The sequence below is a fragment of the Eublepharis macularius genome, chromosome 5 (assembly GCF_028583425.1).
Source record: "Eublepharis macularius isolate TG4126 chromosome 5, MPM_Emac_v1.0, whole genome shotgun sequence".
Lineage (NCBI taxonomy): Eukaryota > Metazoa > Chordata > Lepidosauria > Squamata > Eublepharidae > Eublepharis > Eublepharis macularius.
The window spans coordinates 51184092-51201278 of NC_072794.1; the positions used below are offsets into that span (position 1 = coordinate 51184092).

The following is a 17187-nucleotide window of genomic DNA, read 5'->3' on the forward strand; positions in this document are numbered from 1 at the left end:
ACATGCTGAAAACCTGGGACAAATATAGGAAAATCTCAGCTCCGGGTATTTCTCCCCTGATGTCCTTCATTAATCAAGACTGGTTTCCCCCAGGAAAGGGTTTAAGTGAGTTTAGGGAATGGATAAATTCTGTGTTGTCGATAATTATTAATTGGATTAAAAATGAGGAAGTCTTGGATAAATCCATAGTGGAAGAAAGATTCGGAATTAGGGTATCTTGGTTTAGATATCTTCAGTTGAAGCATCTGATCACTAATCTGATCAGGTCCAAGTATTTGCTTCGGCCACTAACTCCTTTTGAGGGAATTATTTGGAGTGGGAATGATGGTAAACAGGGCATGATTTCCGCCCTTTACAAATTATTACTAAGGGCGACAAAGACCCTTTACCATATTAAAAAAATGGTCTGACTTGGAATCTGATTAGAAACGTTCTTGGAATCTGATTAGAAACAGATATGGAACTCCCCTTCCAACAAATCTAGCTGTTGGAATATTAAACTCCAGTTTTACAAGTTATTGTCCAACTGGTATTTAACGCTACATAAATTGAATCGGATAATTAGGCCCACTATACTGGAGATTTTGTAAGCAGGAAGACACGACCCTACATATGTGGTGGGGAATACCATCAGGAACTCTGAAGAGCGGTTCATAAAGAGATATCCAACATGGTGGGTCTTTCATTGCCATACTCCCCGAAATTTCTGTTATTGGATTTCTGGGTCGATTCTCTGCTGGATAGAAATACCAGACCTATTATTTCGATGTTGGTTGCCTCTGCTTGCTTGTTCATTGCTAGGAACTGGAAATCTCTCACAGAATCATTGTTTAAAAAATAATACCAGAAAATCTGGGAGCAATATTTGATGAGTAGGATTATGCATAATTCATTTTTAGGGGACTTACATATGGTAGTTCCTTTATTTGAGTATGATAAAACACGGAAACCAGTTCTGGGTTTTTTAAGTGCTAAAGATGTAATCCCCTCAATGCAACAAAGTTTAGATGCTTGTTTATTGTGATCCTTGGGCTTGTAACAATTTGCTAAGTATTGTTTTGATTACTCCTTTTTATGGTTTAATTTTGTTTTTTTTCTTGTCTGTATTTCATGGTTTTATGGTTTTCTCTAGTTTGTGAATAAAATTTGTATTCAAAATAAAAAAGGATGTGTGTATAAAAGGAACATATTCCTACTTCACCAAAGTGGTGTGGAGCTAAACCACAAGAGAGCCGTGACATTGCCAGTCCTATCATGTAAATCTGTTTGCCTTTTCCCATTTAGGGAAATGATTGTGAGGGGAAGAAAACTACAAGGTTGTTGGAGTTTGTGTGGAATGGGATCTTTCTGCTTTCTAGCACTTTTTGGCAAGCTGAAATGGAGCAGTGTTGATCTGTTTATACTTTCATTTAGGTCAGAGACTTACAACATTTAGTTTAAATTAAAGCCTCATTGCTAAGATTCCACTCATTTTAGTGTGCCAGCTAAAATCAAGAATATCGTTACAAGAATAACTTGTTCACAGTTCATGGAACAACCTGTTTGTTATGCTTAATTAAACTGTGGCTAATCATAAATGCAGACTATTTACAAAATACCCTATTGCAGTAAGCAATATTACCACATTTGCTGTATATTTCATACAACAGTGTTTCCCAACCTGTGGGCTGGGACCCAGAAGCAAGTTGCAAAGCTTCTGAAAGTGGGTCACAGGCCAGTCCTCTCTAATGGCTGCCCATGCCCTTTGCATCACTCTCTTTCTCTCGTCTTCCTCCATGCCAGTTTTTTACATGCTCACTTCCGCCCTACCCTTAGCAACAATAATGAGAAGGGAGAGTCATCCAGCAACTAGTAACTCTACAGGTATACGTGTTTTCCTATCCAGAATATTCCTGTAGGAAGATCATCATGTAAAAGTAATAATAATTAGGAGCCCAAATCTTTTTTGGGTGCACACCCCTAATAATAAGAACAGTATGCTTATATACTGCCCTTCTGGACAGATTAGTGCCAACTCAGAGTGGTGAACAAAGTCAGTGTTATTATCTCCTCAATACAGCTGGAGAGCTGGGGCTGAGATAAGTGACTTGCCCAAGGCCACCTGCAGAGCTCATGGCAGTAGTGGGAGTCAAACTAGCAGAGTGCTTATTCGCAACCCAACCACTTAACCACTATGCTACAGCAGCTCCTATAAAAACAACTCTGGTGCTTAATGTGAGACAAGGCTTTAACCTGTATTTTGGAATCTAAGACCTGACCCTGGAAACATCATCTTCCATGTCATACATTAGTTAGTTTTTTTTCACTGCATATGCATGCTGATTGATAAAGAATCAAATAAAATGTATTCTGATGGTTACAAGAGTGAATAATGGAGAAGAATGCCACTTGCCTGGGGTTCATAGTAGGATGTGATGTTTGTGGATTTCTCAAAAAACATTTGGTTGGTCACTGTAGAAAACTGTATAAGGGACTAGATAGGTGACAAGTTCATACTTCACCCAGGGCACCAGAAAACCTTGGGCGAACATTGGATGGGTCAGTATAGCAAGTAAACTTGGACTTCTGGGTCACCATATCTCAAAGGCTGGGAACCACTGTCATGAAATACAGTAAAATGAAAGGCATATACCCTTAGAAAAAGACTTCATATCTTTAGGAGATAATTCTTTGAAACTTTTAAAAAAGTGATTAGAAATAAAACATTGATAAAAAGTCAGGAATTCATAAATGAAATGTCAGTGTAGCTGATGTATTCCCAGATCCCAGTTTGTGTTTATCACTTGCAAAAGAACATGCTACCTACTCGAATTGATTAGTTTGTCTCTCTTTTCCCTCATAGATGGTTTTTTGAAGTGTTGGGGTATTCCAAGTCTTCAAAAGGCAACATTATCAATGGAGTACTCATGACAGTCGTGTTCTTCCTGGTGAGGATTGCAGTCATGCCAGTTTATTATAGCCATGTTGCATTTGAGTATGGAACAGAAGCTTTTGACAGATTAGGATTTGCAGCTCAGAGCGCCTGGTTTATCTCCAGCATCGTGTTGGATGTCATGAACTTAATGTGGATGGTCAAAATCACAAAGGGATGTTACAAAGTTGTTTGTCTTATTGGACAAGGAGAAGCCAAAGCTCATAAGAATGGAAAATCTGACTAGAAGACTTTTAAAAAGATCCTCTTAACAACAGTCTTTGGTTCATGAAAAGAACAATGCACACTTTTGCCATAAAAAGCTCCTCTTAAGGAAAGAAGGTATTACCTCTGTTTAAATTTAGCCTTTCCCTTACCTGGCTGCTTGGGCACCCAGGGCCACTTCATTTATAGACTTACATTTGGTGGAATGGGAAACATAGACATGCTGCATATACCTTGGCAGCATGTTCTAATCACAAATGAACCTGTAAAGGAACAAACTCTTCTAGCACTACGTTCCTAAGAATTTTCACTCAGGTTTCTTAGACTAATGTGTTTTTAATGCCTGTGAATGTCAGGATCTCTAGTTTACGTTCTGTTAATATGACAACTCTCCTGGCATGTTTCTCTGCTTTCTCAGTGTTTGGTGTTCATAATCAAGGTTTCCTGTTTTGACAACTTTTAAAATATTTTTGCAAGTATTTTGCTTTGAATCTATGATCTTTTACTGCATTTTCTGCTGCCTTACATGCATGGATACAACTTCTGGGATTTATAGAGCAATTTTACATGAGCGAATCTAAATTAGAATTTGAGATTTCTTTTTTTAAAAAAACTCTTCTGCTGTGGATAAACTGCTGCCGTTTTCATCCTTTTTAAAATTATCTGAATTCCATCACATGTTAGCATGGTACACGTATGGAGATAAAAGCAAATTCTTACTTCAGTGTTTCCTCTTTGTCATGGCTATTGGGACCTATATATGTTTTTAGTGTATTATCATATAACAAAGACATTTTTATGATGTTTAACCTACTGAAGGAGAAAACTTTACTATGTTTAGAATGTAAAGGGGTATCAGAATAGCTGGTGAGCTTGTTAAGCAGAGTTTAATGTTTTACTAATCACATTCAATTTTCATTTTTTTAAAAAAGCTTAGAAAATATGTCATTGATTGTTTCTCCAAATTGGTTTTTTTTTTAAAAAACACACACACTTTAACTCTATTAAGATTTCTAGAGCAGCTCTACAAAGTCCTTACATTAATTGCTGTCATAAGAAACAACCATTTTTCAAAGTTTCTCACCTTTAATAGAAATTTGCAAACACATGTGGCAAGCAAAGACTGACAAAAGGAAACATTTGTAAAAATAAAAAAATGAAAAAGATACGTTTACATTAATTGTACACCCATTCTTTTCTACTATGACCTGCAGTTTATCTTTGTGAATTTATTCTTGACCTGTGTTTCTCAAATAATGAAATATTCACTTGTATTTGTGTTTCAAGTTTTTAATATTGTATGTCCTAACTTGCTGCTACTGTGGTGTTTATTATGTTTTTGATGCAAATACGCAGAAACACTGTAGAGAACAAGCTGTTTTGACTTTTTTAAAAAACTGGCTTCATGTTGGTGTATTGTTCTATTGCTGCTTTTTAGCAAACCTTATACAGAAGGTGATTTGTATTCTGAAACAGAAAATAGACTATGGCTCCCACGTAATACAGGCATAAAGAAAGTGTTACTAAAACATGCACATTCTTAATTTTTTCATAGTTCTTCATATTCTCTATATCTTGCTAAATAGCTCTTGGGTTCAGAAGATTATAGTGACTGCTATTAAGTACACTTTTTTGTCGTGTTAATTAAGCCCATTCAAATCATCATTGATTCATTGATTCAAATCATGTTTATCTCTTAAAAGATCTGGTACAAGTAGTGGCTTGCATATGTGAAAGATTAATCTTTTAAAAAAAACTCTATAGAGCTTGGAATCATAAATTGATGCACATAGATGTGTGAAGCAGCTCATTGCTCTTTGTTTACCAAACAGCCATTTTGAATTCTAGAGGTGGGGAAGGAGGAAAGAAAAGCCGCCTAGAAATTCAGATATGAATATCTACAGTATTTTCTGGGTGGAAATGCAATGATTGCTAATGAGTTGACCAATAATTTTTATAGACTAGCCTTGTTGGATGATAACAGATGGCTGTGCAAATAAGTACTGAGTGCTGTTTAGGCCTCTTATTTTGATTTGTAATTTTTCAGTAAAGTGCCTTGTTGCAGGTTCTAACACATTTGCTATTGGCAAATTGGCTGCCTTGAGTTAACTCTTGAAACAGAACTGAATATTTTTGTTAACATTCTAAATTAATACCTTTTGGAAATAATGGTGTAATATAATGTGTTAAGAATAATATTCAAGAAAAGGGATTGTTACCAATACAGAATAATAGATGTAACTGTGAAGCTCTTTTTGCTTCTGTTTAGAACTAAAAGTTTGTGTAAGTCTATTGGTTCAAACATGTTTGTTCATTGAACACTTTAAAGATCAACACAGCTTTTTGGTGCTTTTCTTTAACATTTCAAGCTTTGCATTGAAGCAGGGGTGGCCTACTCCTCAAACCCGATCAGCACACTTCCCATTCTCAACAGCCATAGCAGAGTAGTAAATCTCTACCACTACAATCACCTGGAAGCAGAAAAGATACTGGTAAAAAGAATGCTACACATTGAATCCAGCTGTGAGTACCAAAAGAAATAGCAGGATCCCACTGAACAAGAAAATCCAGATGTGTGTGTTGGTGGCTGGCAGAACCAATAATTATACCTATACTGGTTTAGTGTGTGGGCAAGACCTAACTGGGTGGCTGGGTGTTTTTGATTTTTTGAGAGGTGGTGTTAGAACAGAAGGGGCTTCTCAGTTTGTCCGTGAAGTATCATGTAGCATCTTCATGTTTACAGCAGAACATTAGTAGCATATTTTGCAAGTACTTTACTACTGCATTGGATTAGAGCCAGGCAGTACTTTGTAAGATCTGAAAATTCTCTTCAAAACATTTCAGTTGTACTGTTTGAAATAGCCCTTTAAAAATGAAACAATCATTGGCTGATATCCAAAGAGGCTATTATGCAGTCATAACCTTCCTCTCGTTTTCCAGCTGCGCTGTGAGGATTGTGGTCTGAAGAGGAGGTTTCTGAAAAATTACAGAATGTGTATAAATTATCCACATGGCTCTCTGTACCCCAGTCTATAACTTGGATAGTTCAACATTTATATGATCTGCCATTTGAATAACTGAAAATGCTATTTCTCTGCAATTCAAATTAATATGGACTACATGGATTTGGTTCACGAGGTTTTAGACTGACAGTGTTTGTTACTGGGGAATCCATCTAAACAAACTACTACCTGTCTTCCCATTTCCCCCCTTGACTTACATGGAACAAAACAGCATGTTCTCAAAGTTTTTACACTTGACATGTAGTTGTAATAGGTATTTACAGTTGTTTATGCATAGATTTTATTCTCAGCATATTTTGAGAGTTTTTTTGCTTTATATATTTTGGAATTTAATGTAACTTTCTTTTTTGCAAAAGGAATTAGCATATGCCATGTTCAGCTGTTTTCAGAATATATGTACAAGATACATAAGCAGAAAGCCCCTTTATTTAAAACTGCTAAACTGCTTTTCTATCAAAATACCAAAGCAGTGTGCACTTTCATTCATTTCAATGTAAGATTTTTTAAAAAAATGATGATATATTATGAAGGAGTTGAGGTCCTATGGCAGTGAATGTTTTCTCGCAGTATCCATTGTAAATGGTTTTGTATCCTCCTACCCTGAAGTGTCTGTTTTTAATCCCATGAATTTTAGTGTTCTCATAATACAATTCTATAAACTATCAACATAGCATAATGCTGTAAATTGGGGGTGGCCAAAATGTGGCCATTGGATTGCATTCAGCCTCCCCTTTGATTTTTCTGACCTTTATAACCACATTTGTACAGAAAGTTTATATATGCTCTTGGAGAATTCGTGTGTAGAAATGGTGCGCTGAGTATAAGAGAGATGACATGAAGAGGAAGCTGAAGCCAGTTCTTCAGGCCTCATACTTCCCCCTTTCTCCTTGCTTGGTGGGTCATTCCCATCTACTTTGAACCTGGCACTGATGGTCAAACTACATATACAATGTTACTGATATTCTTTCATTTTAAAAAGCAGCTATGGGGAGCTCCTGATTTGACACTGGGCATGGCACTGGGCCAGGGGGTTCACTTTCTCTAAACTGAAATAGCAAGATGAAGTTTGGGCATGCTGTTGGAAGAAATCACAATAACAAATGATGGGTACAATTCATTGGTAAGCCCGTTGGCCTGCTGAATGGGTTGTACAGCACAACTCTAAGCATGTTTACTGACAAATGCATCCCACAAAGTCCAGTGGATCGTCGTCGTCCTTCTGTGCAGCCCCACATTGGGACTGCGCAGGCGCAGGCCAGCCGCGGAGAAGATTCTTTTAGCTTCTAGAAATGTGACGGGGACGTTCGGGCCCACCGCGCATGCGCGTCGGTGTTCCCGCCAATTTTGAAGTACAAGTACCCGAACGTCCCCGGCATTCCCTCAGTTCCTTTTTCGCCGCCGTTCGAAAAGGTTCTTTAGCTGTCGCTCGTGTCTTCGGACTGTTCGTCGCTTGTGAGTTATCGCTTCATTTTCTGGGACACGCCTCCACCATGTCCCATTCCTCTCTATTTAAAAAATGCCAGCAATGTGGCACTAAAATGACCCACTCAGACGGTCATGACCTGTGCCTTATCTGTTTGGGCGAGGGGCACGTCGTGGAGCGCTGTAAGTTCTGCATGGCCTTCACCCCGAAGGCGCGGAACGACCGCAAGGCCAGGCTCCGAGCCTTCCTTTGGGACGCCAACCTTCTGCCGCCCAAACCGTCTGGATCGTCCGGGAGCAAGCCCAGCTCTGTCGCTCCCTCGCCGGCTCCGCGTAAGTCGCCGGAACCGCTCCCCTCGGATCCGACGGGGCCGCCCGTTCCGGAGGGCTCGTCTACCTCCGGTTCCGTGAGTGTTCCGTCCAGTCGGAAGGCGAAGAAACGCGCTTCGTCGAAGCCTTCTTCCAAGCCTTTGGCCACTGCGGCTTCTTCGGAGCCCCCGCCAAAAAAGGCAAAGGCCAAGTCGAAAGCCAAGAGCCGTGCTTTATCGCCGGCCCCGACATCGTTGGCTGGTTCGCCTCCCAGATCGGCCCCTCCTGCTGAGGACGTCAGGAGTCTCCTGCACACCCCTTCGCCTCCTCGTACGCCTCCTCCGGTGGTTCCGGACGACTATGAATCGTTCCCTTGTTTTTCGGAACCGTTCCAGGAGTTTGAACGCTCCCTGCCATCTGCTCCGGTCCCGTCGGAGGCCTCCGTTCCGGCGCAGCCAGTCTTGTCGGTTCCGGCGCCGTTTCACCGATCCGTTCCAGTGCCTGCTGCTCTACCTCCTTGGCAGCCTGTCCCGGGCTTTGGGAACGTGGCCTCCTGGCAAGATTTCGTGGCTTGGATCCAGCAGTCCGCCCCCTTCCTGCCTGGCCCATCGGCGCCCTTGACCTCGGTTCCGGCGCCGTCGACTCTGCCACTTGCTCCGCCTGCTGCTCGGCCGCATCGCCATCTTTCGGCTCCCGAGCCTTGTACCTCGGTTCCGACGGAGCGCCCTTCGGTTCCGACGCAGACCCCGGCGGTTTTCTCCGACTCCGAGGATGAAGAGGGCCTGGCGTCTCCATCAGAGTACTCCTCGGACGCGGCTTCCGACCCTTCCCCTGATGATGCTGTGGGGGAGCTCCGTTCGTCGTCTCCTAATGACGACTACAGAGTGTTCGCGGAGCAGCTGGTCCGGATGGCCGCGGCACTGGAGCTGGATGTCGCCTCTTCCACCTCAAAGCCCAAGAGCAAGCTGCTGGAGCCGCTGTACTCTGGCTCTCCTGCCTCGGTGGCGTTCCCCCCTGTCGAGGATCTCGTCGACAATGCCCTCGCGCTCTGGCAGACCCCTGCTTCCGTTCCGCCTACGGCCAAGAAGGTCGAGAAATATTATCGGCTCAAGCAGGAGGATTGCCCTTACCTCTTCACCCATCCGAAACCCTCTTCCATCGTGGCCGAGGAGGGTCAAGCTCGGTTCCGACGCGGTTCCTCTTCGGCTCCGTCGGATCGGGAGGGCAGAAAGCTAGATGGCATCGGTCGGAAGGTGTATTCTTCGGCTTCCCTGGGGTTCCGTATCGCCAATTTCCAAGTGATAATGGGCTCCTACAATCTCTTCTTGTGGAAGCGACTATCCTCCTACCTCTCTGACCTTCCCGACGATCGCCGTGCCTTGGTCAAGGCTCTCCAGGCTGAGGCTTTCCGGTTGTCAAAGCAACAGATGACAGCTGGCAAGGACGCCGCCGACTCTGCTGCACGTGCGATGGCATCCTCCGTGCTCTTGCGTCGGCACGCCTGGCTTCGATCTACGGCCCTGCCCCCCGAGAAGAAGGCCAAGGTCGAGGATTTCCCGTTTGAGGGTCCCCAGCTCTTCTCAGAGAAAACGGATGAGTCCCTTTCCCTCATGAAGAAGAACCAGCAGACGGCCAAGTCCCTCGGGGTTGCGCCTTCGGTTCCGCAGACGGGTCCGAGATATCGGTACGGCAGGTTCCGGTCCTATCAGTCACCCTACCAGCAGTTCCAACAGCGCCAAGGAAGGTTCTCCTCCGGTCAATCCTATGGCCACCGTTCCTACTCTGGCCAGCAGCGCCACTCTTCGAGACGCTCCGGCCGGTCCAAGGGACGACAGCAGCCTCCCTCGCCCAAGCCCTCGACTTCGGCGCAAAAGCCCACGGTCTTTTGACTAGACCAGGACGCTTCCCAGTTGGCCTGCAAGGACACTGTTAATATCTTGTTCTTGGACAGGCTACGGCCTTTCTTGCCCCATTGGCGACTCATTACTACTGATAGCTGGGTCCTCTCTATTGTGGCCCGTGGTTATAAGTTATCGTTTACCACTGCACCCCCTCTTTCGCACCCCCCTCGTTGTGCTTCTTGTTGTAATGTTGTGTTACAAAATAATGTTTTGGAGTTGGTTAACAAAGGTGCTGTCCGGGTGGTCGATGTCTCTGCTTCCCCTTGGGGATTTTATTCAAGATACTTTCTTGTGGATAAGAAAGATGGGGGGTCTCGTCCCATTTTGGACCTTCGGGCCCTTAATACTTACTTGAGGGTGGAAAAGTTTAGGATGCTTACTCTGTCACGAGTATTGGAACTCTTGGAGTCAGGCGTCTGGATGGCCATTTTGGATCTCAAAGACGCCTATTTCCACATTTCCATCTTTGAGGGCCACAGAAAATATCTCCGTTTTACCTGTGGAGGCGCTGTCTATGAGTACACAGCCTTGCCCTTTGGCCTGGCCTCGGCGCCCAGGGTGTTCACTAAATGTATGGCCACCGTGGTGGCACATTTACGGTCTAGTGGCTGTTTTGTCTATCCATATTTGGATGATTGGCTCCTGGTGGGTCCCTCCTCTGATTCCCTCCGGGCCTCTATCGCCCTCACCTTGTCCGTGCTAGACGGCCTGGGGCTAGTGGTCAATTTGGGGAAGTCTGTGTTGTCCCCAGGTACGAGCATTAGGTTCATCGGGGTCCACTTTGACTCTCTGCTGGGCCGGGCTTATCTACCCCCGGACCGCTTGAGCAGGCTGTCCTGCCTGGCCCGCCACTTTGTGCATAACCGGTTCCAAACTGCCCTCCTGATTCAAACCTTGTTGGGCCTCATGGCCTCCTCCACAGGGGTGGTGTGTTTTGCTCGCCTGCACATGCGGCCTCTGCAAAACTGGTTTGTTCGGGTTTTCAACCCTCTCGCTATGAGTCAACACCGTGGGTTTTCCATCCCGAGGGTGATACAGCGGTCCTTGGTGTGGTGGACTGTCCCTGAGAATTTGTCCAAGGGTTGTCCTTTTGGTCCCTTCCTGCCGGAGGTCACCGTCTTTACGGACGCTTCCAATCTAGGCTGGGGAGGGCGTTGTGGGCGCCTGTCTGCTCAGGGTGTTTGGTCCTCCCTTGAGGTAAACATGCACATTAACCTCTTAGAGCTTAGAGCGATCCGTTACTCCCTTGCTTCTTTTGCAGATGTCATTCGGAACAAGAGGGTGCAGGTCCTGTCGGACAATACCACAGCCTGTTACTATCTCAACAAGCAGGGAGGAACGGTCTCGCTCAAGCTCTGCAGGGAAGCGACTACGCTCTGGAACTGGGCTATTACCAACAACGTCCTGCCCAAGGCCGTTCATATTGCGGGGGAGAGCAACACAGCAGCAGACGCGCTGAGCAGAGTGTTTTTGCCCCAACACGAGTGGTCCCTCAACAGGGCTTACCTCCATGTGGTTTTCCGCATGTGGGGCACCCCGCTCATCGACCTCTTCGCCACAGCCCACAACACACAGGTTCCCCTGTTCTGCTCCCGGGCCGGGATTGGCCATCGTTCACTGGGGGATGCCTTCCAGATACCCTGGTCTCCAGGGCTCTTTTATGCCTTCCCGCCCTTCCCACTCCTTCACAAGGTCCTGTCCAGGATCAGAGCCTTCCGGACCCATTGTATCCTGATTGCCCCTCGGTGGCCTCGCCAGGATTGGTTCCCCCTTTTACTCTCCCTGTCACAGGGGCGGTGTCTCCCGCTTCCACACGCCCCAGACCTGCTACTCAGGGACGGGGTGTGGCATCACGATGTGGCAGTGCTAAATCTGACTGCCTGGCTCCTCTGCGCCCCAGACTAGGCCTCTCTGCTAGGGTGCTTAACGTGATCTTGAATGCCCGAAAACCGTCTACCAGGTTGTCCTACCAGAGGAAGTGGTCACGTTTCTCTAGGTGGTTAGCCCCCAAAGGGGTTTCCCCTTTCACTTGTCCGCTGCCTGTCATTCTGGAGTACCTCCTGGACCTGTGCTCCCAGGGCCTGGCGTTCTCCAGTGTTAAGGTGCACATGGCTGCTATCTCTGCCTTCCATGAGCAGATTGATGGGAGGACTGTGTTTGCACATTGGCTGTCCAAGCAGTTCCTGAAGGGCCTACTAAAGTCCTTTCCTCCTAGGGCCCATCCTATTCCTCAGTGGAGCCTGACCCTGGTGCTCTCCCGTCTGATGCTCTCCCCTTTTGAGCCCCTGTCTACCTGTCCCTTGCCTCTGCTCACGCAGAAGGTGGCCTTTTTGGTTGCAGTCACTTCCTCCAGGCGGGTTGGGGAGTTGTCTGCTCTAAGGTGTGACCCCCCCTTCCTGCAGTTCTTCCCCGGTACGGTCATGCTCCACACTAGTATGCAGTTCCTGCCCAAGGTGGTTTCCAAATTTCACCTGCGTCAAAAGGTGGTCCTTCCTTCCTTTTTTCCTACACCCTCTTCCCCAGAGGAACGTACTCTACACACATTGGATGTGAAACGTGCTTTATTGTTTTATTTACATCGCACCAAGTGTTTCAGGAAGTCTCCTGCCCTGTTCTTGTGTTACTCTGGCCCTCGCAAGGGCTCGCCAGCTTCTGCCCAGTCCATCTCTCGCTGGATTGTGTCTGCAATTAAACTTTGTTATCAGCAAGCTGGAGTCCGGTGCCCGTTGTTGATTACTGCTCATTCTACTCGAGCACAAGCTGCCTCTGCTGCCTTCCTGCGAGGAGTGCAACTCCAGGACGTCTGCCAAGCTGCAACGTGGTCTACCGCTGACACTTTCATTAAACATTATTCTGTAGACGTGAATGCACGCCGTGAATCCGCTGTTGGCACGGCTGTTCTGCATTCTTTGTTCACATAGACACTCACACCCGCCCCCATTGGTGAGATGCTAGCTATTCTCCCAATGTGGGGCTGCACAGAAGGACGACGACGATAAACAGGGTTTCTCACCTGTAACTGTTGATCGTCGAGTCTCTTCTGTGCAGACACACATTCCCTCCCGCCTGCCCCGCTGTGAGTGCTTGGTTTACTCCATTGTTTCTCCGGCGGCTCAGGTGAACTGAGGGAATGCCGGGGACGTTCGGGTACTTGTACTTCAAAATTGGCGGGAACACCGACGCGCATGCGCGGTGGGCCCGAACGTCCCCGTCACATTTCTAGAAGCTAAAAGAATCTTCTCCGCGGCTGGCCTGCGCCTGCGCAGTCCCAATGTGTGTCTGCACAGAAGAGACTCGACGATCAACAGTTACAGGTGAGAAACCCTGTTTTTCTTACTGCCTTAGAATTATAGCATTAAGAGTAAATCTCCTGGGCACCTTGCATCCATTTTGGTAGTATATAACACAGGAAATGTTTTTGGTGGATTGAGTCCAATAACTTGCCAGTTAAGTCCGTAAATCAATTAAATTGGTAGGACCAACCTTAGAATTAACATTTTACTTTACATAATTTATAACCATAACTTTCACTTCTGACACTTCATCTTTAGGAAAAGGTTGCTTCAATATGTGCCCAAATTTAAGGAAATAATCTTGCTTGTCAGTTTTAGCAGAGATAATTTTGTGGCTGAGGAAACACTGAAAAATTGTGTGAGCATTTCAGTCCCAGTAGGGATTGGCTTCTCTCCAGTGAAGGGAGTTATCATGGTCTCAAAGATCCCTAATGTAATGCTAAATAACAAAGAACTTCAATTTAGTTTCATTATGCACTTGTTCTAATACTTCCATTAAATATTTGCAGAAATAACAGAGTAAATTAGTGTTATGAAAATCGTTTTCAACATCCAGGAATGTTTTAATCACCCAGATATGGTACATCTTTTGCTGCATAGCAGAAAATCTTAACTGTGGGTTTGATACAAAGAAACGTGCAATTAGTTGCATGATTCCATGTTTTAGATCACCGTACTGTATGGCCAGTTGCTTTTGAAATTGATGATAGTTCAAAAGCAGTTCAATAATGGCCCTTGCCATGGTGGGGCGGAGGGGGGGGGGGCAGTTCTCAGAACAAGCAGGCAAGACCTTGGGTGTGCCTGAAGTATAAACTGCTTTGATCTCAGCCAACAATACATTACAATCCTTTAAAATTTGCCTATCTTTATAAAAATTTCACCTACAAATGTCTTAGATGAATAATTAAAAAGAAATATGAAGCAACAAAATATATTCTTATGCACTAGTTACTTGGGTTTGGTGCGTTTTCATGTACTATGTTTTTCTGTGAATAAAAATCTGCACTAATTGCACTCCGTCAAAAATGACCATAAAATCTTTTTGTTCTTTTTTACATCTTAAAGCTTACAAGGCAAATGTATTAACCCTCTGGTAGGAAAATTAAGAATTTGAGCATATTTGCACTGGTAATCTAGTATTAGCTGAGCTTAAGTCCAACAGGTATTATATGAGGATGTGTACCTTTTATCCAAAAGTAAAATATTAAAAAACCCTGGATTTTTATTGTACTGTAATACATAGTTATACTATAATTATCCAGCATTAAAGTATTGCTTAGACTCCTTTCTTTGAAGAAAACAGTTGCGCAAAACACTTTCTGTAGGAATTATGTCTTTCAGTTAGAGAATAAAGTATTACAAATGAAGCAGTCAGATTTTAAAATGTAGTGCAGAAATTTTTAAAGAAGCAATTGCTTCTCTTTGTTGAAATGTATAATTGAACATGATCAGGAATCTGATTCAAAATATACAACCTACAAGAATTTTACAAGAATTTGGGTATTAACTCCATTCTTAAGCTTCTCCCAAATGCTTTTGTTTTAAAGTGATGCATGTATCAGGCAGTACTTCTTGTGTTAATGTTTACATGTTTTCTTTTACTTTAAAAATTAAACTCCATGCAACAGATCAGTACTGCTGATTTGTAAATTCATGCTGGGAAAAGGGTGCAGTTTAGAGTCCATGATATGAGGCCTTACTAAATCATAGCACAAGTTTGATAAAGGTAGTACTGAAATTCTATACGGGATGGAATGAAGATGGCACCTGTGAATCCATTTAAGTAAGCTGAAACGCTGCAGTAGCATTGGTTATGTTGCTCCCAAATTATAATGGCACAAGAAATGGAGAAAGCTGTATTGATTCTGTAGACCTAAGTAGCTGTACAGTTGTGAACTTTAACAAGATCTGACCATCTGCTTGATTAGTCTTAATGTGTTGCTTGTAAGAGAGAAATATATGAGTTTACACTGGTATTTGAAAGCCTTGCTGTTTTGTATAAATTCGTGTAGGCTGATCTTGTTTAAGGTATATGCAATAATGTCTATGAGCAATAAGTTGCATGTGTATTCAAGACATTGGTACATAAGAATAAAAGGAAGAGAATGCAGTATTTCTCTGTGGAATTATTTCATTAGCAAGTGTGCTATACAGCTGAATCCTACTATAATTGACATAATTTGTATTCATTTGAAACCTCTGAATGTTATTTAATAAAAATACTTCTAAGTTGTGAGAATGGTGTAGCTAGAATTTTCTTCTGAAGACAGAGTTTAACAATTCTGTGTATACAGAGCTGGCATCTCCATGAGGCAGAATTAAGTGGAAGAATGTAGGCCACATTTAAAAGTAGCAAATTGTCAGTTAAAATTAAAAAGTGTAAAAGTGATCTTGTTTGCCTTTAGACTATGTTCTGTGACATGTAAGGAACGGATTCCTGGTATTCAAATCCTTACTACACAACTTTTGAATTATCCCCCATTTGTAAATTAGGGCTTCATTACAGTCCGCAAGTTTCCTAACAACTTTCCTCTTAATTGGGCCTGTAAGATAAGTTGAGAGGAGATTCACTATACTAGAATAGTCTTAAAAGAGCAAAAATAATATTCTTCCTTGCATCTGACAGAGTGCTTTGATTGCGGCCTATGCTGAGGGCAAGGAAAGGTGCGGCAGGCAACAAACTCAGACCCACACCAAGCTGCAGAACAAATGGCCACAACTTTATTGAGTACAGCGAGCAAGGAGCATTGGCAGTGCATATAGGTTGGATCCCTCCAAAGCATAGGCTGACCCACCTGCCAGCCGATGACCCCTCACCCCCCCAGACCAGAGCTGAGTGGGGGGGGAAACAAGGAGTGACATTGAAGGGGGAGATCACCTGGGTGTACACCCCTCGGTGATTCCCCTGCCACCCGGGAGTAAGTATACCCTGGCAGCCCCCGAGGCGGGCATGCCCCTCCATAACTCACTCCCAAGATTCCTTAAGGGAATCCCCTTAACAGGGAGCCTGGGCACGCAGGCCCTGCCTCCCCCCAAAAGGGGATCCGATCCAATGCAAAATGCCGAACAAGTTGTGACGATGAAAAATTGAGGAACAACCGCATCAACTGAGGGAGAGGAGGGTGGGTAACGCTGCCTGAAAGCAAAGTGACCGGGAAGGTGGCTGGATGTATACTTAGCCACCGGACCTGAGGCAGAACTGCCTCCCTGAGGTCTGGTGCCAAGCTGCACCCATGAGCCCTTCCCTGGCTGCCCCTGATAGGCTGGCCAGGGGCTTTGAATCGATTGGCCCGCCGGCTTGCCCAGGGGATGCTGGCACGAGCCGGCGACATGGCGGCCGCCATGCCTCGCCCCCTTTTGAGCCCGACGGCCACAACCTGGACACCAGGTAAGTCTGGCGGCCTTTATTTCTCAAAAGCCTATTACCTAGAAATCTTGTTGCTCTTTAAGATGCTATTGAACTTGCTTTTCTACTGCAGAATCAACATGGTTACCCACCTTAAACTATCCTGCAGTGATACATCAACCAAGACATGTTTTTGATAAGCAAATTTAGAGATACAGAGATCAATTTTTTAAATAAATGAATACTGTTATTTTTATGGAAGATGACCCGAGTCCAAAAAGCAAGTCAACTGGCTTGTGAACAGGGACAGGGCAATTAAATTCCACAGGAAGAAGTTTCCTCAATCTCTCTAATTACTTAATAAACCACTGAATTAGAAGATAAAATGATGATAATATTAACTGGCTAACATTCAGTTGCAGGCAGACATTTAATCATTCATTACTTGGGTTCTTGTAAACATGAGGCCAGATGCAACATAAAGAGCAGTCATATAATTACAAAGGATAAGGCAGACACAAGGGTTGGGTGACATGTAATATGAGGGCCTTAGAGTTTATTCATTCAAGTCAGTAAATTGCTGAAGTTATCACGTACACTGCCTTTTAAAATGTCTAATAGCAGCACACTAGTGCTGTCTGGACATACTCAAGTACAAGTACTATAATAATGGTATGTTACAGAAGAAGCCAACAGTTGCTGTGCTGAGACAGACCAATAGTCTGTGAAAAAATAACATTAAAAGAATATACCGCCC

At 44.1% G+C, this 17187-nt stretch overlaps 1 protein-coding gene across 2 annotated transcripts in view; it reads left to right on the plus strand.

Moving 5' to 3' along the window:
* The window catches only part of TLCD4 (TLC domain containing 4), a 46656-nt gene extending 39313 nt beyond the window's left edge, over positions 1-7343 (plus strand). For both annotated transcript variants that reach the window (XM_054979184.1, XM_054979185.1), the window contains exon 7: positions 2843-7343. In XM_054979184.1, coding sequence (XP_054835159.1) covers positions 2843-3158 — 316 coding nt within the window. In that variant the 3' untranslated portion in view covers positions 3159-7343. The remainder of the gene's footprint in view (positions 1-2842) is intronic.
* Positions 7344-17187: the final 9844 nt, after the last annotated feature.